Raw genomic sequence first — 24,178 nt, forward strand, 5'->3', positions numbered from 1 at the left:
TACAGTACATGCGTCAAACATAGAAAGGCTCGCATTCAGCGGTAAAAAAGGTTAAGATGAATGCCATGCTACTGTCATAGTTCATGATGATTAAGTGTCGAATTCATGACTTATTAAAACATAAGTAATTATATTGAAGGTCATTCATCTCCCCTTCCAGTCCTTTCTTTCTCGTGCACACACACACACACACGCACACGCACACACACACAATAACACACCCTTTGATACACTCACATACACAGGGAGCTGTCTGTGTTTGAGTGACTTATTTTGGCAGTTGCTCTCCTTCTGCTCTATATTCCCCCCATTACCAAACTGGGAGCATCGCTCTGTTGTGTGTGCGGGAACAAAGTTCACCTCGTTTGCCACATACTCTGTCCACAGCGCTCTGCAAGCCAGTCACATCGGATGGCGTGAGCAGCAGGCAAGTGGCACCAGCTGGTTGGGGATCAGCCTCTATAAAGCAATAACCCCGGCTAGTTAGCAGGCCAGTGCTATTCTGAGTATGTATGAGGAACAGGACAATGTGTGCATGATTGGCAGAACACAATCGAGATGCATGCATGTTTTTAATCATTGAGTTGGAGTTCTGTTCCTGGAGATAGTCTGCTGCAGTGATTTTTCCCTGCCTGATGCTAATGTGTCTAGCCCCATACCTGCCCTTAAACGGCTGGTATCCTGAGCTGGATTCATTGTAAGTCGCTGTCGTTTCAAGGAGGAATGATGGGTCCATATGAAGAACCTTTTTTGTGTTCGACTTGAGTTTCTTGGTGTGTGGCCCGTGTTTTAATTTGATAACACGTTTTGTCAATGTAATTCTCTTCACGTTCATTTAAATGTAAGAATGAATTTGTCATTCTGACCCACATAACTTTGATTTAGTCGCTCTTTATGCGTTTAATACTTTGTGATCTGTCATTATATGATGGATCCCGCGGTATCGCTTTTTTCTTTCGTAATGTAATTAATGTCTGTTTTCCTTTAGGTTTCGGTTGCAAATCATATCACCTATACAGAGATGAGATTAGATGGGTATTTAAATCATCCCAGAGGGAAATTCAAAACTACAGCACATATTCAATGTCTTTACTCAAGTATAAGGTAATTTATAGGGTCTCCTTTACAAAGGTGGTCTGTTCCTTGCTCATCCACACAGAGTTCCAATTTGAATGGTGCAATGCCGCTGGGTATCAACAATGAGAGCTGCATATATATGCAAAGCCTTTTAAGTGTGAAAGCCAAACACTGTCGTTTTTTATTTTTTCACAGCCCATTGGTTGTCTAGCGGGCAGTACTCTCAATTTTCATATTTTAGCATTAATACCCAATAGAGCAATCCTTATTGTGATCATGGATTATGCGACAGATGTATCTTTGTGCAATGTAAAAGCGTAATTTCAACCCAGCGCATACACAGTGAAAACTCAACAGAGGCGATTAATTCGCTTTTTTGTTGATGTGTCTTCAACACACAATATTATTAACAGATTCTAGGTGTGATCAAAAGCATTTCCACGTCAACAAGACAACGCTTAGCATCCCCATTGGGCCTAACAGGTTTGCTAATGGAATAATTTATTAAAACATCTATTCATGAGCCGTTAGCATTATACTCTTCTTGTGAAGAAGCATACTATAGCACAATAATTAGTCATCAAAAACAGCTTATGGTTGTCATCGCTGGCTTTTGCTCAAAATAATTGTACACACAGTATGTGTACAGCAAAACATTTGAATCTGTGTACTTCTGAATTATAAACGAATCACGAAAATAAATATATTTTTTAAATATTGAATAGAATAGAATAGAATCTTTATTTGTCATTGGGTTAAATACAAAGTATTTACACAACGTGATTAAGGTGCAGATCTTGTTCAGTGCTTTTTTTTAAATAAATAAATAGAATACAGTAAGAAATATTAATAAATATATAACAACAATAACAACAATAACCCCAATAACCCCTCCCCCTGCCTTCAACTTAAGGCACATTAAAGTGTCCTACACCCTCCCCTCCCTCCCAGACAACAACGCCTTCTGCCCACATCTATCTAAATAGCAGCAGGTCCAGGAAAAAAAAAATAAGAAAAGCAAAGCATTATGAAATATTTTTACACAGAATACAATTTGATTGAATTAAGCTTTTTGCCCTGAGGATATTTTTGAACGGTTAACGTGACACACTGTTGTTTTCGAAATTATTCTCATGAAAGCAGCCACATTGAATGGACCATAATTTATTTTGATAAGAGGCTTCTGCAGTCTCCCTCATAAATTGTCTTGTGTTCTCAAAAAGACGAGCGTCTCCGTTCTTTCTTCTGACGGTTATGAATCGACAGAAGCACACAAAATGTGTGTGCTCATCTCCGCCACAAATCTCGCAGACGCACACACTTAACGAGAAAGGGGATGCAACAGCAACAACAGGGGCCGTCACCACAAATTCCAGCGGTCCTCCTGAGCCTACAGCGGTGGGTGGGAGATCGTGATGTGACGATGGCGTAGGCCGGTCCCTCTGGGAAGCGTCATTTAGTAAGAACCAACTCTGGTATCGCTCCCAGCTCACAGACAGGAAGTGCAAAACAAACCCAAACATACTGCAAATTTGGGGATGGATGTGTTTCATTATTATGCTGTCAGGGACATTGACAGACAGCTTGGAAACGGGTGAGATTAGGGCTTCAAAGATGCATGAAGATAAGGGGTAAACACATTTTCGCTGAACGCAGTTGGAAAGCTGAGCTCCACCAAACTCATCTGTAAAACTCGTAGAATGTGATGCATGTGCTCAAGAATTGAACAGCATCGTGCACTCTGTGCACAAGTCTGTGTGGGATGGCACTTTTGAAATTGGCCAGATAGATTTGCACAGTAAATTAGGAGTGTGGCTTCTGAATGCCTTGGCCTTCAAACAAGCACCTCAGCTCAAACACTAAAGATGCGGAGGTGTGCGAGGAAGGGGACTATATATATGTTTGTCTGTGAGGCTAATGAGGAGACGGGTGTAGTTTAGGAACTAAGCGACGACATAAAGTGTTTCTCACTATATTGAGAACGGACAGGTGCATCTGAAGGTGTTTGTAGAATTCCTTTTTCAAACGTGTGACGTGTAAACAGGATTTGGGGCAATGTTCAAAAAATCAATTTAACGTTTGGTTTATAGTGAACATGAGAATGAATGTGCTTATTACTGCATTTAGAGTAGACCATAAAACCTCACCACATGTTTTCACAGTAGAATGTATATTGTGTGTATGAGTTTGTGTTTGTTTGTTGGGGAAATTAAACAAGATACTTAGCCAAGGGATTTTCCAGTTTATTTTTTAAAAATGTTCCATTGAATGTCTCTCTGCCTGGTTGTGTCATTATGTCTCGAGGCCTATTGGAAACATTTCCTCAATCTCACTCACATTAAAACCTACCGACATTCTCTTTTTCCTTCTTCTATTTTAACTTGACTTTTGCGCCACATTGTACCCATTGAGTCATGCCACTTAACAACTAGTGCCTGTGCCTTTAGTGTTAAGAATTCTTGTTGCTATTTGTCCCAGACTCTTGACATTGGCTCCACTTTATGTGAAGGGTAGGCTTTTAGTTTGAAAACCTTGCTGCCACACAAACAAATCTTTTACGGGAGCTTCCAGTTGCAGTTGAAACCACGTAACTTTCTTTCCACTGGTGGTTTTCGATTCCATCCTCTGTATCTCTGTATCGCAAGAAAACAATCAAGTTAACAATCCTGCCCATAAGCAAGGCAAGGCACTACATCTGGAGTGGGTTCCCGGGGCCACCCTGCGTCAGACCACCACTCCTGGCTCCAGGCTAGGATTGGACTAAATGTAGGGGTTGAATTTCCCCATGGGATCAATAACTATATCAAATCAAATCTGTTCCCTTTGCTCCTTCCCTCGTCTCCTCCTTCAGTGAAGTTGAATGTGTCTGAAAGCTGATGATGTTGTTCGTGTTTGGTTTTTAGAGCCAAATGAGAGCAATCTTGACGTTTTCTTTCAGGATTTGAAGCTGCGTCTCAATTATGCAAATTGTCACTCGATGTTGATGGTGTGTCAGGTGGTAATTAGCACATGGGTACTGCCAAAAATGATGGGCCTTTTCAGGGGTCATTAGTTAAAGAAATTATTAAAAGGAATCGACATGATTAGAAGTGCAATTCAAATTATAATAATGCATAGCACTTGAAAGATATATGTATTCAGTAGGTCATGGTTGTTCAGAAACAGGGCTTAGACACACTGCTTAATTTGATATTTAAATTTGTATGCATACTCAATGTGCATTAAACCATTCCCATCCACTAGAAAGTATACATTCTAAAGCAGTGTTCCTAATCCCCCATCTTGCCAACTCAGCTCTCTCTCACTTACGGCTATGTTGGTTCTATGTGCTAAAAGTTGAGAACCAAGATGGCGGCTAGGTGATAAAGGCCTGAAGTCCAACCAAATAAAAGGAATTTACTCATCACCAGGCTCACATACCTTTATTTTCCAAAATGAAGCTGTCAGCTGCTGCTCCGTGGAGGCGCTTCATTAGCTTACGTCTTTGAAGATAGAGGGTATCAAATCAGTGCTAATATTATGTATGGCGTGGGATTTAGAAAATGTGAGGAAAATGCAGAATAGAGTAAATGTAGACAGAAAACAGTGGGAAAAGATAGCAGGGCATCAAATAAATGATCTGACTGTGGACCCCTCTCGGATTTCCTTGTGATTGGTTGTATTTATTATTTTATTTAACTCAACAACTTCTTAAGCCTACTTTATCACGTGCTCATGTAGCGCATGCATGTTGTTCCAAGCTATGTTTCATATTTAAACCGATGAACATATATATACCTTCCAATCTTCTGTAGCTCACCCCATCTACACTCACTTAAAACGGAAACAAAAACCTCAGCGCTTGTTTGATGCTGTTTTCATACAAGATTAATGTCCTTACCCGTCCCCTTAGCCCCTGCTTCCGAGTAGCTCTGTGGGAGCTAACGGGGAGCTGTATTCTGTAATGCCAACCAGCAGCCGCTCTCTTGTTCCCACCTGTTCTGCGCAGACGGCAGGAGAAGCGTGGGCCCCACGCTCCTGTTGTGTTGGGGGTTGGGAGGGCAAAGTGGGGCAGACTCCTCCAGCTGTTTGAGTGAACCTGCGCTACAACGCAACCCTGTCAGCGTGCTATCTGCTTCTCCCGCGCTGATGTCACAGTTGAAGGCACCTCCGCTTTCACCGAAACCTTTTCTTTTCTGTCTCGACGAAACGACAGAAGGGATTATTATTATTTTTTTAAATTTGTGTTTTTTTTTTTTTTGTTTTTCAGTGAATAACCGTTTGACTATACATGGTTGTGCCACGGAGCTTTGGTGTAGACTTCTAAAATGAACATGCAAGGGGGATGTATGGCGCATTAGTGAAATGATGGGATTCTCTAAACGCTGCATAAGCATCACAATATTCTACGCATTGCATAGTCTTGATCCCATGACACGGTATGGGGGCATCCCTATGTTCCCCTGGTCCTATGTTCCCCGGAAGCAAAGGGTTAGGGTCAGGTTTAGGGTTAGGGTGAGGGTTAACCCTAAACCTAACCCTAACCATAACCAATCAGAGGAGAGCCATTCTAACCAATCACAGGCACATCAGAGGTGAAAAAGGCGGTACCGAAACCGTGTCGTCATCGTTTACACACCTCAACCATTTTCCCCGGTCCACACCACTTGTTCTGTGCGTGATGAACCGTTCCTTTGCTGAGACCTTCCCCGAAGGCGCCGTGAAGTTTTTAGGGAGGTGAAAACATATCTGCACTTACAGCACTAATCTCACACTTTGATATCTTATCATCTTGAATGAGAGCGAGTTATTTGATCGTGCTTTCCTGGCGGTGAAAAGCTTTTGCCAGAGCTCAGTGCGCTTTGTATTGAATGCTTTTCATAGTGGCCATGGGAGGTGGACCTGTGTTGAAAAAATAGTTCAGGTTTGCAACACATTTCTGTAAATGTTTGAAATGTTAGCCATGTGGCAGGTTCTCTAGCTCCAGGAAACAATTATTGGCCAGCCCGTTCAGGTACTCGGACAAGTGGATCAGCACAGTACATAGCATGGCAAAAGCTAGACAGCCAATTTGTCTCGATTGTCTCAATGAAGCCCACAAAAACTTGAGTAACATTAAAAGCACCAATAGAGTCAACGGGTTGCTGTGACCTGCTGTAGGCATCCTTAGTATTTATTTTCTCAAAGACTGCTGTTTAAAAAAATAAATAAACCATTTGTTTGAATAGGAAGTAAACATCCTGTGTCCTCCAATTCGCACAACTGCTATGAAACGACCACAACATTGACATCTTTGGTCGGTTTCATTACTTATGTGTCATTTCTACTTCCTGGCCGCCCAAAAAGTCTTGATTCTTCACAATACCAAAGGCCCTTTTTCCTTAAAAGTAACTATTAGGATCAATGCAGTCTCCTGTGTAGCATCTTGCTACTGCCAGCGCAAGTATTTAATGGCCTGGACACAAAACCACAAGCCTATTCCCTTGCAACTTCCACAAGAACAATGTTCCAATATAGCGCGCACAGCATCCACTTAACTAGCATGCGCGCTAGCACTGTTCTACTCTGTGTGTTCCACCTATTCTTTTCCCGTCTCTGAGCCATTTGATCCCTAAATGGGCTGCCTCTTTACGGCTTCCCCCTATTCATTTTTCAGACCCCATGCCATAATATGTCCCCAGATAGCGAATACTGACCCATACACGCCTCTAAGTGGTGTGCTCTGTTGAATTCCATTAGCTTCTCAGAGCAGCGTGTTAACCTTAGCCCGCCTAGCGTAGCAGCAAAATGGCTCTAGAGGCTTCGCCGGGGCTCTCTGTGTCTGCTCAGGTCCTCCAGCGATGGAACACTTTATACACACTTCTGAGTGAATACCAGACTCTATTGTTATTTTATCCTAACTCAATCAATAAAACATTCTCCACTATTAAGGGGTTCCTAAATATTACATTTCCAGCTTGTTTTGTTTACCCGCACTGCCATGTATCGCCGAAGAGAGATTGAGGAATCATTCTTGGTCAGTGACTTTGAATTGTTTTCCTTTTACACACCTGGTTTGTTGTGCATCGGTTTTCATTTTTCTGCATGTGTGCTGCATTGTTATCATATATATCTTCCAGTGTCAATAGCATAACAATTTAAAGCAATGTTAGTATTCAATTCTTGTTAAAGATGTTGTGTACAGCAGGAATGCTTTAACAGGATGATATCAATTAAAGAAAGGTCAAGCTTTTTCCAGAAATAACTACCAATTTGCACCTGATTTCTTGGCTGTCATCTGAATTCCGATTCAATCTGTTGAAAATTTCACACCATATGCGGCAGAAGAGGTAGCACATATACTAACTTTCTAGTGATAAAATATTTTGTAAATTATTATGGGGCTTTGCGTTTATATGCTTGGATTCCATTTAGTGAATAGAAATGTGCTTTGGCAGGATTTTATTGTAATTAATGGGAGTAAGATACTGATTGTTCAGGGGACTATAATTGTGCCTAATTTCTGTGGTACTGACAAATTATTTATATATATATTAATGTTATGGCATATTGCACCATATTTAGAGCTTAAACTAGTTAACCATTGGATATGCAAGTCAGTGTTCATACATTCAGATAAGCTTATCATATTTACAGTATACTTAGCCTTTTTAAGTATGTTGATACTATTCATTCCTTAGAGGTTGCTGGTTGCCTTTGAAATGTATGACTCCATGACAGATGCAAAGATGTCTTATGTGCAAGAATTCCCCAAAGCATTTCATTGATACGGTGATTTGATTCTCTCCAAGTAAAACTATATGTTTTTTTTTTTGTACTACTAACCGAAGGCGAGATCAGGGAGGATTAATTGATCCATCAGGGTTTGATTTGCGATCATGGGGCATACTTAGCCCCCCTCTAAACGGCATAATCAATATCATCTTTGGTTGGAACGCCAGGTCGCTTGCACCCTCGATGTTACAGTCACAAATCCTTCTGTTTTTTAGGGGAAATAACCTGCCAAATAATGTAATCTCAGTTCAGTTTACGTGTTGTCTTTCATGCGAGGGAAAAGAACCAAGCCAACAGTGCGAGACCACAGAGTAATCTCTTGCATAGGTTAAGAAGGAGGTGTGGATGAAGTGCAGAAAAAGTAGTCTCAGTAGAAGTTTGACAGGCGCAGGACCAAAGAGGTTACCAAAGCCATTGCAACTCTTCATTCTTTCAGCGGTAAGAGTTGATCACTATTCACAGATGGGCATGTCGGTTAGTATCGAAAGCTGCAGAGCGCATGTCGCAGGTGGACACTTATTACTTTAACCTCAACTTGCTGGTGCGCTAACTGTGTAGTCGATGTGGGTCGTTGCACCCCAGGTCACATGTAGCACAGACCCACCTGAGGTGCTACATGTCACTCCCTCACTGATGTTTGTGTGAGTGTGTGAGTACACGGTGGTGCATAGACGTCACTCAGATCCGAGTGTTGACCTGAGTTTGTTGCTCCTTGCTACCTTGGCGTCCGAACAAAAGGAATTTCACCCGGTATTTGAGCGTCATGTTCAAATAGCTCTTTATACAAATACAACTATTGTGTCTGTGTTCAACAAAGCAGAAAGAAAGCATCAATGGAGAGTAGGCACTTTGTTCACATCAATTTACAAAAATCGTATTGAAATATCACCTTGTCTCAAAATGTTATTTGTTACTTTTTCATCTAAAATATTCATGTTCAGTCAAAACATTGCATTATTAGCTTGCGATCTGTTTAATCACTGAGTGAAGCTATAGTGTGATCAAATCCTGTTTACAATTCCCTTAAGAAAAAGTGCACGTGATCCCATGTTAGTAAGAACAGTACCTTGATCCAATTGAGGTTATTTGAGAATCTTGAAATTACACATTTACCCCAAGGCTTACAACTTCAATGCCATGATATCAATCTATTGCATGTAGACAATAAACTAGTCTGGTCAATACACAGCCTAGGTCCAATACACAAAATATCAACAACATTTAAAAACTGTACCAAACCCAGTGATCTCAATTAAATGCTTGTCAATACAGCAAACATTGAATTCACAGAAACATACAGAAACATACACATCCAATTTTTTTATGATCTAGTAATTTTGTTGCTTTTTTTATATGCACTGACCTGGTTTAAACTGTCTATGGTCCATAGTAATAATTGAAGAAAGATTTTCTGTGTAAGTTTAGATTGGTAAAGCTAACTTGATTGTTAGCTTTAGGCATTGTTTTTTGACTCAGCAACATCAAACTCAAGACCAACGACTTGAATGCGAGCCTGGACTTTCTTTCGACACCCTTGTTGTTGTTTTAGTTTGTTGGTATGGAGATAACCCATCACCATGGGAACAGCACAACTAAAGGATATGTTATTAATAGTGACGGTCATATGTAGGAGTTTGAAACCATCCTTTTCCATTCCTCCTCCCCAGACGCGCAAAGGCGCTGTTCATTGACACCGTGCCTCTAAACGTCACGGGGGGGGGGGGGGGGGGGGGGGGGGGGGTACATACAATGGAGCTCCATACAACACACCCAATATTGCTATTACTTTTCGTTTCATTGTGTGTACTTTTGTATTATTAGGGGCCTTTGAGGAATGATCGTGCGTGTCTCTCACAAATCTAGACAAAGGAAGGTGATAATGGAATTAACATTTATTAAAAAATGTTGTTAGACAATTCATGGTTCTCCTAGGGTTAGAATAAGTAGAAACAAATAGAAAAAGTACAATTTCAGATGAATAGTATGCGGCTTGCTGAAAATAGGTTATTTTAGTACCTGGTATATAGGTGGTTGCCAGTGTGGGTTTTATTGGTTGCCGTCGTGTGCCGGATGGTTGCTATGTTGTTCCAGGTGGTTTCTAGGGTGTTCTAAATGGTTGCTTGGGTGTTCTTGGTGTGTGTGTGTGTGTGTGTGTGTGTGAATAACATTTAAAATGATCTCTTGTAAAGACTATAAACGCCAAGAGGGGATTGGAATTTGGGGTGAGCATCACTGCAAGGAGCTCAACATTTTTGATGAAAATTATGTCTATAAGGTCTAAATATTCTGGGAGAAGGGACAGTTTACCGATTTTATTTGTGGGAAAAATCTATACTCTAGACCAGGGATGGGCAACTGGCGGCCCGCATGCCCACTCAGCCCGCACATAATGTAAAAAAAAATAAAAAAATTATAATAATAATAATAATTGATCGAGTCACAGAAAACTCGTTCAAGAAAGATGACAAGAATTCATAGAATTCAAAGGCAAACCCATGCGTCTAGTTTGCTTAGAAGCGATATCAGTCATTAAAGATCCACTTAAGTCGCCACTACAACTACTACAACTGTTTGTTGGGTTTGAGTTCATTGAGTTGTTGCACTTAATGTTGGGCCACTGTTTTTCAGTTTTTTGACTTCTTTGAATGATGATGTATGTGAGCCCTTTGCACTGATAAAAATACTGACCATTCATGTGGCTGTTTGAGCATGGAAAACATGAAATTAATGTATGTTGGTTCAATTAACATACCGTACATAGGTTATGATTCTGGACGATTTTTTAGGTAGTGGCCATCGCCAAAATGCACCAGAATACAGGAAATCATCTACCAAATTCAAAATTATGTAGCTTCTCTCAGCTCACGTTTAGTTGAAGTGTGCAGTCATGTGGCCCTCCGATGGTTATGATAAAAAATATGGCCCTCTTTATCATGAAAGTTGCCCATCCCTGCTCTAGACTATACTCAAAAAATAGGCAATGCAGAAAGGTTTGGGGAAGATAGTATACAAAGTTTGATTTATTGTTCAAGCATAAAGAATGAAGGAGCAGAAATTGAGCATGGACGTTTTTGAAGAATAGTAAAAATACAAATAATAAGCATGATAAATATAAGGAAATGTTCGCTTAAAGCTGCATATCTAATAATTGATACATGAATGTGAGCTTGCAGTAGGAGAATAAAACCTGTGGTGGCAGTTGAGGCAGATAATTGTTGAATAATCTTGAGCAAATCTCTATTTGAATGTTTTGTATTTGCGCCCAGTGGGGCGCATGTTTTGTGGGTGTATGATGAGTAGTAAGAGAGAGAGAAAGCGCTTTATTGATCCGAAAGGCCAGCCACATCAGACTTAATTGCAGTTGATTGTCTTTTAAGTTAAAGGGGGAAAACATAAAGGGAAAGCAAAGGTGATCACCGAGTTCTCACTAGCGATCACCGTCCATTTCTGTGGCCTTTTTGCTGAATTTACAGTGGTACATAAGTCATAAAAAAATATTGAATGGCAAAACGTGCAAGCAATGTAGGCCACCCACCCTTATGTCCTTATGTCAACAACAACATACACACATCTTTTTAACATATTACTCGGTTTTCTTTCTATTCTGCATGACTGGTAGTGACCCTACTATGTAATCTGCAACTCAAATAGGTCACCAAAGCAAAAACATTTCTATAGAGCGGTTCAAAGATATTCATACATTCATATATACAATATTCAGAAAAGTTTAATGCTGTGGTATCCTTGAACAACATTAGTCACGGTGCCTTTGAGCACTGTATTTTATCTCCCACCTCCTCACTGAACTATTGAAATAATGATCTTGGTGTCATTAAGGTGTGAACCAAATGATTCTTGGAATCACATGCATTCTGTCCCGCTTCACATACTCCTTACGTAAAATAAAGTGCGTTAACGAAATGTGTACAAGAAAAGCGAGGTCAGTGATGTGGCAGAACAGTATATGTTGCCATGCACAACAAAGTGTAATGATCAGAGGGAGAGGAAAATAAGAGCAGGAAGAAAATCCATCTCGTCTCCCCTACAGGCAGAGAGCTGTGTCTACAGACTGATCCTATTTGCCCCATCAAGAGGATCTTTATCCCCAAGCCAAAAACAGGCCTCTTTTTCATTTTTAAAAACATTTGATGTGTTTTCCCTCAGACAAAAGGTTAGCTGACTTAAGCTGATGAGCCATGAATTAAGATAAGAATATTATATCAAGGAGGTGTTTTATTTGTACTTTTTGTATTTGCCTTGCATTGGTAACATGTCTTCTTCAGCTCAGCACAACTGAAAAGGTGTTGAGGCGGTGAGGACGTAATGACCTTTCTATGGTAATGGCTGAATTGAATACTAACAACTGAATGGCAGAGGGGCAAAAAAAAAATCCAACATCCCAAAATGTTTCAAATAACTGTGGTCTATGATGAAGCACGTTTTAACATTTCGTTGTGCAACAGGGTCATACGGTTAACCAACCAGGGAGAAAAATAAGCTGGAATTGTTTGTCTTCATTAGTTGAGATAAAATGCACTGAATGTACCGAAAAGAGGAACATAATTCTGTGTAAAATAATTTATTGCAAGCATTATTATGTGCATTGCACATAATAGGTTATTTGTAACTATATATATTGTTAATATTCTGAACATCAACAATATTATAAAAGATGCAGATTAATTATCTTTAATTTACAGATGAGTAGAATAATGCTTTCTGGCAGCATTTTGATGTAATAGTTGTTTTTGTTTTAATGTTTAAGGTATAAATCACCATAATGTAGCACTAATTAGAGAAAAAATGCCTAGAAAATGTACAATAGATTATTTAAAGCTAAAGCAAACTAAGTCAAGTGAAATAATCAGAAGTGGTCTCCGTACAGAATTCTGATTTGATAACTAAACATTATGAAAAGTGGCTATATTCTCCATTGTAGGATAAACATCAGCATTACAACTCAATGCCGAAATCATTGAATTAAATCAGTCAGGATAATTAGACAAAACAGAGGTGTAGTAAAAATGTATGCCCTTCTTCGAATATAATCATTCAGTTTGCATTACAGCATTATCTCTCCCCCGGATTTTCTCATAACTTAACGGAGAAGCACATCTCGAATAGCCATCAGGTGAGAGCGGCAATTGACCTGAAAGTGTATAACAGTCCATAAAAACACAAAATCAATCAAATCCATACACACATCATTCGACAAAGGTTTTGACCTGCTGCTGCCGGATCCCTCGAGCTTCAGAATCATCAAGTGCGACACACGTAGGAGGCATACGCATTCGACAGGGTGCAGGGCTGGAGGGGGCGCTGGACGTTGAGGCCCGGGTCTATACCACAAAGGGCCCATTACCTCTGGGACCTGGTGTTGTCTAGGGTTCTATGGATCGCGTCAAGCCCTGGATCGTATTGCAGCACAGATTGTGCAGCCGGGCCCACAGGGCATTTGCATCTTTTCATCAATACATTCTAGTCATGCATGCAGTAGCTATGCCTACGAGCCGCTGTTTGGCAGCAGAAGCACAAAAGATGGATAGAAGCGGAGAAGGGGGGGCGGAGAAGCCAGGCAAAACACACACCGACACCAGCACGAGTCCTAGCTTTTTCTTCTTCACTGCTTATTTTGTTATTGTTTTACCGCATCGGCCTGAATGTCCTGTTCTGGTTGCCGTTCTACATTCCTCCCTCCCTGCAATACCGCGAGAAATACAGCCGATTTCACCCATGACTGGTTCAGAGAGCGTAATTTATACCTTTGTGACAAGATGCCAGTGCTGGTGGTCTGTCGACCAATGTGCTGCTCTCTGGCCTTTGATGATGACCACCGAGAGCCTCCTCTTGGTGCAGCATGCAGTAGCCAGAATCCAAGCTGAAAAGACATAGTTACTGTTTTGGCCATGTAGCATTGGCTTCCAGTTCAATACAAATGCGTTGGAAAAAACAAACAGACTTGGACTAGCACAGAGTGAGTTGGACACAATTATCACCATATTGCAAAATAAGGCCAGTAAAGTTGAATTCCATGTCTAAACGGTGAGATATTCTCCATAATTTGGGTAGCTCTCTTGTCACCCATTATTTGTTTTTTGCAGGGAAATGTGGGCTTGGAAAGCCCTTTGACTCTGCAAATAGACAGAAGTAGATACTCATCATCTGCATACTCCTGAATGGTGAGACATTGCATTTGTAAGGGTTGCGCATAACATAAATACTCCTCAAATACTCATAAAACATAATGTCAACAAATGTGTTGGACCAATCCAATCATGGTGTCACAGCTGACCAAAAATGTGGTGGATGCTATGCCACACACAAGGCTCGAAACATTACGAACACCTGTACTACTATGGCCACTGCCACTAGTACTAGTGTGGTCTGAGCTACACTTCTTCTACCTTGTGAGTGACAACACACCACTATACTTCAGCGGTGGAGTTCCGGCTGTCTTTTCTTCAGCACTCTTTCCTTTTGTGACTCTCTAAGTAAAAGTGAAGTGAAGTGCCTGCGTTAAATTGTCTATTCTATGTCTGATGATGTCCTTTTAATCTCTAAATCAACCATGCACTGTAAAGGGGCCAAGGGATAGCAACCCTTCCACTTGATTGGCACTTTATTAGTCCCAGTCATCTGCCCCACAAACTGCCCACAGCCCAGTTAGTATGAAAGTTCACGTTATCAGGTCTCTGAGCTGTCCGCACACTTGGACAGTGGCATTCTGCTCCAGATGGCCCTTTCATGATTAAAGAGAATATTAATGTGATCGTAATATGCTGGTTTCCTTTCTGTACAGCAGGGACTCAGAAAGAGGTATTTAAAGGGGCATTTAAACTGTTTTGAACTGCAATTTTTGTTGGTCAATATTTGATGGCAAACACGGCCATTTGGCATACAGTTTGCTCATCAGAGCTGGTGATGACCAAATCATTGCCATCTCTAATTCCTCTGTGGATTAAGAGAGTGTTGGAAATAAGTACAGAAGAGATTACACGCATAGCGATGACTTTGCTGGTCTCCTTGGTACCATAAAGTCTGTATTAAAAACGGAGGCTGCTGTAAAGCAAAACGATTTTTATTATATTTACCTTTGGTGGCATAGACTTCTTCAAAAGCCCATTAAAATAAGTCAGCGAGTCATGCCATTGTTTGGGTCAGCAGAATTTCAGCAGCATTCTGAGTCACTGCTCTATCTGCACAAACCAATCCTGTGTGGATATCTGAAATCCGATTTTTGTTTAACTTTGCTCGAAATATTCTCGAAAGTTAAATGTTACTTTCTGTTGTGGAAGAAACAGCAGTTCTTCATGTTGTTCAATATTTGAACTAAAATGTGTTTTTGTTTTGATTTTTTCGGTGTGTACTTGTTACAATCCAGTCTCAACCTGCACGCTAGACCACGATTATCAAAGATAGAAATAGTTTCCTCTGTGATCGGCAAAAATAGGAGCAAATCCACCAGTGTGCTCATTTGGTTATGTTCCCCAGGCTACGATATCTTTTCATCTGCACTTTGTGTTGAGTTCACAGTTAATTGAACGTTATGCAAGCCATTTTATATCATCAGCCTTTACTTGAGTTTTGGCAAAGCACGGATGTAAATGTAGACATCTGAAATGAAAGTTAAAAGGAAAAAGTTGAATAGTTGCATTTGCTTACTCAAATGTATAAAAAATGAAACTTAACTGCATAGTAAGGGTGCTCCCATTTCTATTAACATTATTATGTTGTGAATGTGAGAGACAAAGAATTAATTAAACCTTAATTTTGTGCAATGAAGAAGAAGAAACTGAAAGGGGGTTAAAACTAGGTTCATTAATGTTACCCGCTTGCTCTCTCTCTCTCCCTCTCTCTCTCTCCCTCTCTCTCTCCCTTGCTCTATCTTCCATTCTCCCTCTCTTGCCCTATGTGTTCTTTCTTTTACTCACATTGGATTTGTATTTGACTGACATTTTACTTGAAGAGCATTTTATCCTCCGATTCTTTTGATTTTATTTTATTCTTTCCCTCTTGACGTTACCGGTTACAATCAATGCAGCGTACCACAGTGATCAAGTTGTGCAGAATAATCTATACAGTGAAGATGTCTTAGTTCAAATGTTTCCTCTTCGTCACAAGATAATGAGACCCATCATCATGAAGCCTTCACCTATGAACACTACCCATTTTGAATGGCCCCTCAGCTTCAGTTCAATCATTCATCTTCATCGTAGTTCAAGTTATATAGTGTTGGTTGAGACAATAAAACAACATTAATTTCAAACTTCTCTTGTTTTCCGTCTTCTTTTCAAAGGAATTATCTTTTCTAAGCCTTTACCATGGCCTTTACTATTTCTCCTAACGCAGTTCTAAATTAATAACTTTAGACTCAAGCCTTGCCCCATAATTGTGTTGATTGCGGCGCAAGTCCCCTAATGCAAGGAACAGAGGCCTTAGAGAGGTAACCCCACACATCCCATAGACAACAGATGGTTCATATAACGTCCAGCACGACAGGAAGTGCCTCCGACTCAATATGGCCCTGAGGACTAATAGTCCGAGCAGGGGTGGAGCAGCGAAGCGATAGGGTTTCCATGCTGGAGCCCATCTGCGTGTCTGCTCCGCCATTCTCTCTCTCTCTGTCGCTCCTCTTTTGGGTCGCTGCTGACGGTAGACCTGGGACTGGAGTAGGAGCTCCCCATCGGATTAGTGGGACTGACTAGCAGAGTGTTCTTCTTTATTGTGAGCCAGGAACACAAAGGCCTTGCTTTGTGGGGATGTGATGTGATGGGCTCCTCCCCCTGCTCAATTTCAGTGCCGATATCCATAGGGTTAATTTACATCAACATTTATTGGATGCTTTTGTCCAAAGTCACCTTGAGTGAATGCGGTTCCTTGTCATAAAGGAGGAGGAAGGGGTCAGGGCATCTTGCTCAAGGGTTCCTAAAGGCAGGTCTGCGGAAAATGAGGATCCACCCCAGTAACTTTGGACTGGGGGTCGAACAGCCTTACCACTGTGCTATCCTGCCAGACTCATTAGCACTAATGTAATCTATAGGAGTCGGCATGCGACAAAACTATAGAGATTAAATAGAGTGTACAGTACAATGACCATAGGATGTGAAAAGTGGCTTTGACAATTTTTTGTTAAATTACGCCATCAACATTAATTCTGCTCATTGCCTCCATGCAGCCACACTACCATTAGGGTAGGAATAAGAAGCAAAGAAATGTGTGCTCTCACCCCAAACTCTGATAGGAATAAGCCTATTATAATTGGTATTTACTATACTTTACTCGTGGTTGTTGCTATGATAGTTCATCGCAAAGCACCTGAGGACATGTTATTGTGAGCATATAAAGTTTGATTAATTGTTACCTAACTTAAATATCTCTAAAACCCAATTACAAGTAGCTACATATTTTCACCTCCAAAATGAGTCTTTGCATCTGTATCATCGTGTTGTTTATGTAATTAGGCTCAACACTAACAGCCATCAGAGCTCAGTGACCTTAAAGCTACACAATTGCTGCATAATTCTTATGTTTGTATCTCCAAACGATATGCCTCAAAATTCCTGTAATTCATTATTGACTTATCCTTATTAATGGTTTGATACATGTTTTAATTGATTGTTAAATTCCTATAAAGTTATATAAATATTGTATAGCGGCAATGGGCAGGGCTAGTGCTTATATGCGCCTAAAAGCCTGTAATGACCTAGACAACGTGTATTGTTATTTCATAAGCCACATACTAATAAGCATAAGCTCACATAATTGATATTGTGAACTGAGGAGGAGTGTTGATGCTGCATTAGCTACAAGCTGATTAGCATTTGCTCCACGTGCGGTGGCTCGCAATGGAGAGGTAAAGAAGGGAGACATTTTTTTTACCGGGACGCGTTACCCGTTGATCTTTTCAAACTAATCTGTGAGACCACGTGAAGACGTGAAAGAAATAGCTGAAGAGATTAAAAGAATGTTCACTTTTCTAGGCACAGATACTTATCCGAGGGATAAGACTTTCCCATGGCTCGAGAAAAAAAAAACACACGTTCTTTCCTAGTGTGGAATGTTTTCAAGGCTCTGGCTTCGTCTTTTGTCCCGAATGTTTGCCATTGAGGTTGTTGCGTAGGGGAGGGGGGGGGGGGGGGGGGGGTCACACACACACACACACACACACACACACACACACACACACACACACACACACACACACACACACACACACACACACACACACACACACACACACACACACACACACAGATTCCTCTCCCTTTTATTATCGGAATTCCAGCCACATGTGAAGAAGAGAGCCAGTCCAAAGCTACCCTCCCCCTCTCCTCTCTTCTCCTCCTTCTATCCTCTCTTCTCCTCCCCCTCTCCTCCCTCCTTTTCATTCTCATGGATTTCTGGGGGGCTGAGACAGACACGGTGGAGGAGGAGGAGGCAGAGGTGGAGAAGGCAGAGAGAGCTAGGCTAATTCATCAATAATCTTTACCTAATCCACCCTCACACACACAAACACACAGGAACACACACACACACACACACACACACACACACACACACACACACACACACACACACACACACACACACACACACACACACACACACACACACGCGCGCAAAACACACAGTGTGTGCGCTCACACATTCACATGAAAACACACACAAACGCATCATCCTTCTTTTCTTTCACTTTACGCCTGAAGGCATTCAAGGAATACATCCTCCCCCATCTCACTTCTCTCTCTCACACACACACGCACCATACCAAAAACAGGGAGGGAGCTAGACACACACAACCACAGGCAGACAGATAGAGAGACACAGAGAAACACACTTGCATAAACCACGAAGCAGACACACATGAAAGGATAGCAGTGAGAAATAACTGAGAAAAAAAAATGCAGCCGGATTCATCCTCGCCCTGAACGTGTTCAGGCAGTCTTGTGGAGGTGTGGGTGTGGTTGAGTGTGTAGGTTTGAGTTTTGTGTGTTTGTGTGTGTGTTTTAAAGAAGTTTGGTGTTTGTCTGTGTGTGTTGGGCTGCATGGGGTTGTGAGTGTGTGTGTGTGTGTGTGTGTGTGTGTGTGTGTGTGTGTGTGTGTGTGTGTGTGTGTGTGTGTGTGTGTGTGTGTGTGTGTGTGTGTGTGTGTGTGTGTGTGTGTGTGTGTGTGTGTGTGTGTGGCTGCATTGGGTTGGTTGCATGTGTGTGTGTGTGTGTGGAGCTGTCTATCTCTCCCAGTGTGTTGTCGGGTATGTGTGTGTGTCTGTTCCCAGTGTAAGAGGAGTCCTCAATGGGGGCCGTATACCTTGGCTGTGTCCGGCAGCTAGAAGCTAAAGCAATGATTACAGGCTACAGCTAGGCTAGGTGTGGCCACACAGGGGGAGGCGTCAGTGGCTTTTGTCTACTGCTCCCGTGCAGCCCACCAACGGGGAGAGAGTGGGGAGAGGAGGGTTAGGGAGAGAGGGGGGGGGGGGAGAGGCAGAGGCAGAGGGGCGAGGCAGAGAAGTAGGAGGGGGAGGTCTTTGCAAGCCTGCCTGCCTGCCAGTGTCAGTCTGTCCCGGAGCTACAGGAACTCACACACACTCACTCTCACCCACGCACACACGCAGGTCTGAGAGGACCATGAGATAGCTGCAGCACTGAGCACTGAACCCACGCTTGAACCGGCGCTAGGAGCTAAATCTTCCCCCCCCCCCCCCCCCCGCCAGCCCGCCCCGGAGGAAGGGGAGTACAAAAGCGATTGCGGAACACAACCTGGAGGGAGTGTAGCGGAGGTCTTTGTAGCCGGGAATCTACAGCCACTGATGGAATTGTCATGCGGCTGCCTTTACCCCCACGGAGTCCCGGATTCACTTTTGTCTCTGCTCCGTGTTTCAGTGGATACAATGTTCCGGAAGGGAGGGGAGAGCACAACTTTTGAAGAAGTCTTTTTCCTCACTTTCCTTTTTGATTTTTGATTCTTCTGTGTTTCTGCTTCTGTGATTTAATTTTTTTTTGAAGTGAAAGGGAGAAACTTCAATGATACAACCATTTGGAATATGGGACTTTTTATCAATGATTTGGGCTGTTGGAACCGGCAAACATATTTTTGTCTTCAGTTTTGGGTAATTTTCACAAGTATGTCACCTTCATTTAATCTTTCTTTTTTAATGTTTCATGTTCTCCCTTGTTTTGAGCCGTGGGAGTATCCACACTCCCCCAGGCTCAGCCATTCATTATAATGTTTGGTGGTATATTGTGCTGTGTTTATATATATATATATATATATCTATATATATATATCTACACTGTGTGCCAATCAAGGGTTTCTGAAAGGTGTTTTGTTTTGACGCTTGTAAGACGTGTATTCAAATCAAAGGGGGGACCCAAGTGGCGTCGTATACTTCTTGTACAACCTGATCAATGGCAGACGCTTTCTTATTGAACAGGTTCATAGCAGCTGGAGTCTGCTTGTGGCCACGTTCAGGCTGAACGTCATCGGTTTTTCCAGGCAACTTGTAGATACCCGCAACACGTCCCTTGTCATAGCACAACCTTTTGACACTTGTCACGTCCCGGACAGTTATGAGCTGATTAGTGTGTGTCCTGACCTTATGTTCCACCCCACCTCCTCTTTGCCTCCGTGTCCAAATGAGAAAAGTTGACCTATGTGTGCCTCTTATTCATCTCCCGTTCCGCCTCTGTCCTTTCTCTCTCTCTCTCTCTCTCTCTCTCTCTCTCTCTCTCTCTCTCTCTCTCTCTCTCTCTCTCTCTCTCTCTCTCTCTCTCTCTCTCTCTCTCTCTCTCTCTCTCTCTCTCTCTCTCTCTCTCTCTCTCTCTCTCTCTCTCTCTCTCTCTCTCTCTCTCTCTCTCTCTCTCTCTCTCTCTCCATAACATGTTTCAGTATGCCCATACATATTCAGATTTTACTTATTTATCGGGGTTCACCGGCTTTACAAGGGTGTACATTTTAATGCTTAAACATGTGAGGGTGTAAAGTCTGCGACCTCAGACCTCTCTAACCCTTGTCTTCTCCTTTCCCCCCTAAGCGCTTGCAGGTAGAATCTCGCCCACCAGCTCTGATGCCCTCCTCAGCTCCTCCGTGGCAACGGCCAACCCCTCCCCACCGAACGTCTACCTCCCGGTCACCTTCAAGCTGTCCAACGCCCAGCTGGCCTTCTTCCTCCAAGAGGTCCAGAGCACTGGACCCGTCTTCGGTGGCGGTGCAGGCGGCGGTCGGACCGGCGGCGGCGTGAGCCCTCCCCAGAACGGGGGCCACCCGCTGCAGCGCTCGGAGAGCTTCGTGGTCTTCCAGACCAAGGACCTCCCGGCCATCAACATAACCTTCGGGCCGTTCTCCCGGGACCAGGCCCTCTCCAAGGAGCTGCTTCAGCCGGCCAGCCCGCTGGACATCCCGGGGCAGCTGACGGTCAACTGGAAGGTGCGGGCGTTCATCGTCCAGGCCAGGGTCTTCTCCAACAACCCCACGGTGCAGGTGTTCTTCTACATCGCCGGGCGCGACTGGGACGACTTCAAGGCCCAGGACCGGCTGCCCTGCGTGCGGCTCCATGCCTTCCGGGACGTGCGCGAGATCAAGACCTCCTGCCGCATGAAGGGGAACCTGGCCCAGTGCCTGGCCCAGCTGGACCTGCCACCGGCCTGGTTCAACGCCCACATGGCCCCACTGGGCCGGAGGAAAGGCTCCAACGAGGGGCTCCTGGATGGACTCACCAGCGAGACCCTGCAGGCGGAGCTTTACTACACCTTGCACGAGCCCAACGCGGAGGGGGAGTGCATGGAGGGCCTGGGCCACCGGGGTGGCTCCAGGGGGGAGCCTCTGTCACAGCACCCCCTGCTGCGCATCGGCAGCATCAGCCTCTACCAGGCCAGCCAGGAGCAGCAGCTGGTGGATAAGCAGCTGGACAAGAACATGTTCCTCAGGCTGCCCGAGAAGCCCCTGATGCCCGGCGAGACCCTCACCATCTTCCTCTACCTGATGCCCAACGCCACCATCGAGCAGTTCTCCCTCAAGTAAGTCCCCTTAAAGTATTTGGTCACGGTTTCTGATCTGGTTTGAGTGACCTTAGACCTTTACATCCTATTCTTCCTGATGTCCTCTTAAAGGTTGCGCTTAAATGAGACATTCGCTGCATGACTTCTAAAGACATGGTTGAAAGGGTTTTTTAATGATCTGTCACATGATATGTGACGATTAGCTTAAACACAGAATGCATAGCAATGGACGTCTCCACTGCGTCATTTACTCTGTGTCAATCGCCGCCACCTGTTCTTAACTGCACCCCTTTGTCTCATCCCCATTCCACACTGGCACCTGTTATGCTCTATGTACTGCTAATATGGATAATGTAATCCAGAAGATGCAACTTGTGAGATGTATCACAAAGATTTGAGATGAAAGGGATGTTGCTCTCATTAAGATTACATTGTAAACATTGATAATGCTGCAGCACTAATCAGTACAATCATCTAAAACTACTTTGGATGTTAATTTGCCAACAGAGGCCACAGAATGAGGACTAAACTTTATCTAAAGTCACTACGTAATCCTATTACTAAACCCACAGGAATAAGGTAATTCTGTGATATGATAAGTTATGGCAGTGTAGATGTCCATGTTATTTTCCCACCAAGGGAAATCCTGAGTTGTCAATGGATTCATGTCCAGCTGACTGCTCAGAAGGTAAATGTGGTTGTAATCACACATTCTCTCCGAACACAGGTAGCCTTACGGCAGTAATTAAAGCGAGAAAGACGGAGAAAGAGTCAGATTTTACAGGTGATTTGGACTTATTAAAGTAGTGTCTTAATATACAGGGCAGGTGATTTTTTCTCAGCATAATTAGTCAAACACAATGCTCGACTGTGTAAAGTGGGGGCTGTCACGATGTTGCTTTGTATGAATACCGACAGCAAAATCCACTCTCTCGTGATCCGCAACAAAAGGGATATAAGCATTGTGGCTTTCTATACAATTCCCACGCACAAACACTTGTATTGCAAGAAAGAGTTGAGGAATGTGTTGCACTTGGTAAACACGATGCTGTGAAAAAAATAATTTTCCATGGTGAGTGATTCTTCTTGTACAAGAACTAGAGGCGTTTTTCGATAGACCCTGTAGAATTCACAAATCTCATTTTTTGATCAGATTGATTTAGGTCCCACCCTCCTGCCAACTACTGGGGTATATTTGGTATTAATTAACACGCTACCCCCAATACCCCTCATGGGTTGACCTAGTTCATTTGGAATTATAGCTGCAGGGGTTTCATTCGGTTTGCCTTGTCTTCTCTGGCTCATCTTTTCATGTCCTGTGTTGCCACTCTAATTATTTCATACCTTAAAATACCGTTTTTTTTGGAGGATTTTAGGGGGTCGGAAGAAAGTGACAATATTTACTACCAACTGAGGTCGGATGATGAAACGCATGGCAAATATGAGCAGTGTAACGGTTACACCAACTTTTGTTCAATTAAGACATTTGTTGGAAACTTAATTAGCCTTCACTTTCGCTTTGAAGTCCTGACAGAGCTCCCTTTTTGAGTTAATCCAGACAAATGGCTGTTCCCTGCTGTCACCATGCAGGGCGAGCTCAGAAGACTTCTGCTGCTCAGGTTGTCAAGGGTATAAATCCACTCTAAATTCACTTCCAAGGCCTCCATGCGTTCTCCATATGAAACAGTATCTCTGCTCTGTGTTGATCCAGTAATAATATTACATAAGCGGTCCGGTTCCCTGTGTCCCTGCCCACTGATTTGACACAGTTTCACAATCTACGTGCAATGAAGTGTGTCACTTTCAATGTATGTATTTGTGTTTCCACTCAATAATGTATGACAAATGTAGTGTTATATATTTGGTTAGTAAATAGCAAGGCAATCACCAACCTGGCCTCACAGGAATCCGTGAAATGACCACGGACGCCTCACTCAAAATACGTGGAATCCTCACGGAAACACGCCGATTTCCGTGATATGGCCACGGATTTTGCTCCAATGCAAGTTAATGACACTCATATTCCCTGGCACCAATCACGTAATACTGGTCAGGTTATTTTTTCTTCTCTATTAGTTATTTGTGATTCATAGATGATTATACTTAGGGTGATATGCTAAATACCTCATGTAGGGGTCCAAATGTAACATACATGGCCATGTATTTTATAGGGACAGTATAATATCATTTCACATATTGCATTTCCTGCTGTCCTGACTCACAAAAAGAACCTTAGAAAACAATATTATTTCCTCCGGCACGAGCATTTGCTGCCTAGCAACCAGAATTGACCAGTACACACTATACCACAAGTCTTTACCTTTCCCCATAGCATCTGTTATTGTGATCACAAG

At 42.6% G+C, this 24,178-nt stretch overlaps 1 protein-coding gene across 2 annotated transcripts in view; it reads left to right on the forward strand.

The window, feature by feature from the left end:
* Positions 1-24,178, forward strand: part of tmem132e (transmembrane protein 132E) — a 243,723-nt gene that overhangs the window by 131,421 nt on the left and 88,124 nt on the right. The window contains exons 1-2 of one of the 2 annotated variants that reach the window (XM_056594164.1): positions 19,572-19,949; positions 20,861-21,842. In XM_056594164.1, coding sequence (XP_056450139.1) covers positions 19,871-19,949; positions 20,861-21,842 — 1,061 coding nt within the window. In that variant the 5' untranslated portion in view covers positions 19,572-19,870. Of the gene's footprint in view, positions 1-19,571; positions 19,950-20,860; positions 21,843-24,178 lie in introns of those variants that run through there. The other variant, XM_056594165.1, reaches the window with a different exon arrangement.

This window comes from Gadus chalcogrammus, chromosome 7 (assembly GCF_026213295.1).
Source record: "Gadus chalcogrammus isolate NIFS_2021 chromosome 7, NIFS_Gcha_1.0, whole genome shotgun sequence".
In the NCBI taxonomy this organism is placed as follows: Eukaryota; Metazoa; Chordata; class Actinopteri; order Gadiformes; family Gadidae; genus Gadus; species Gadus chalcogrammus.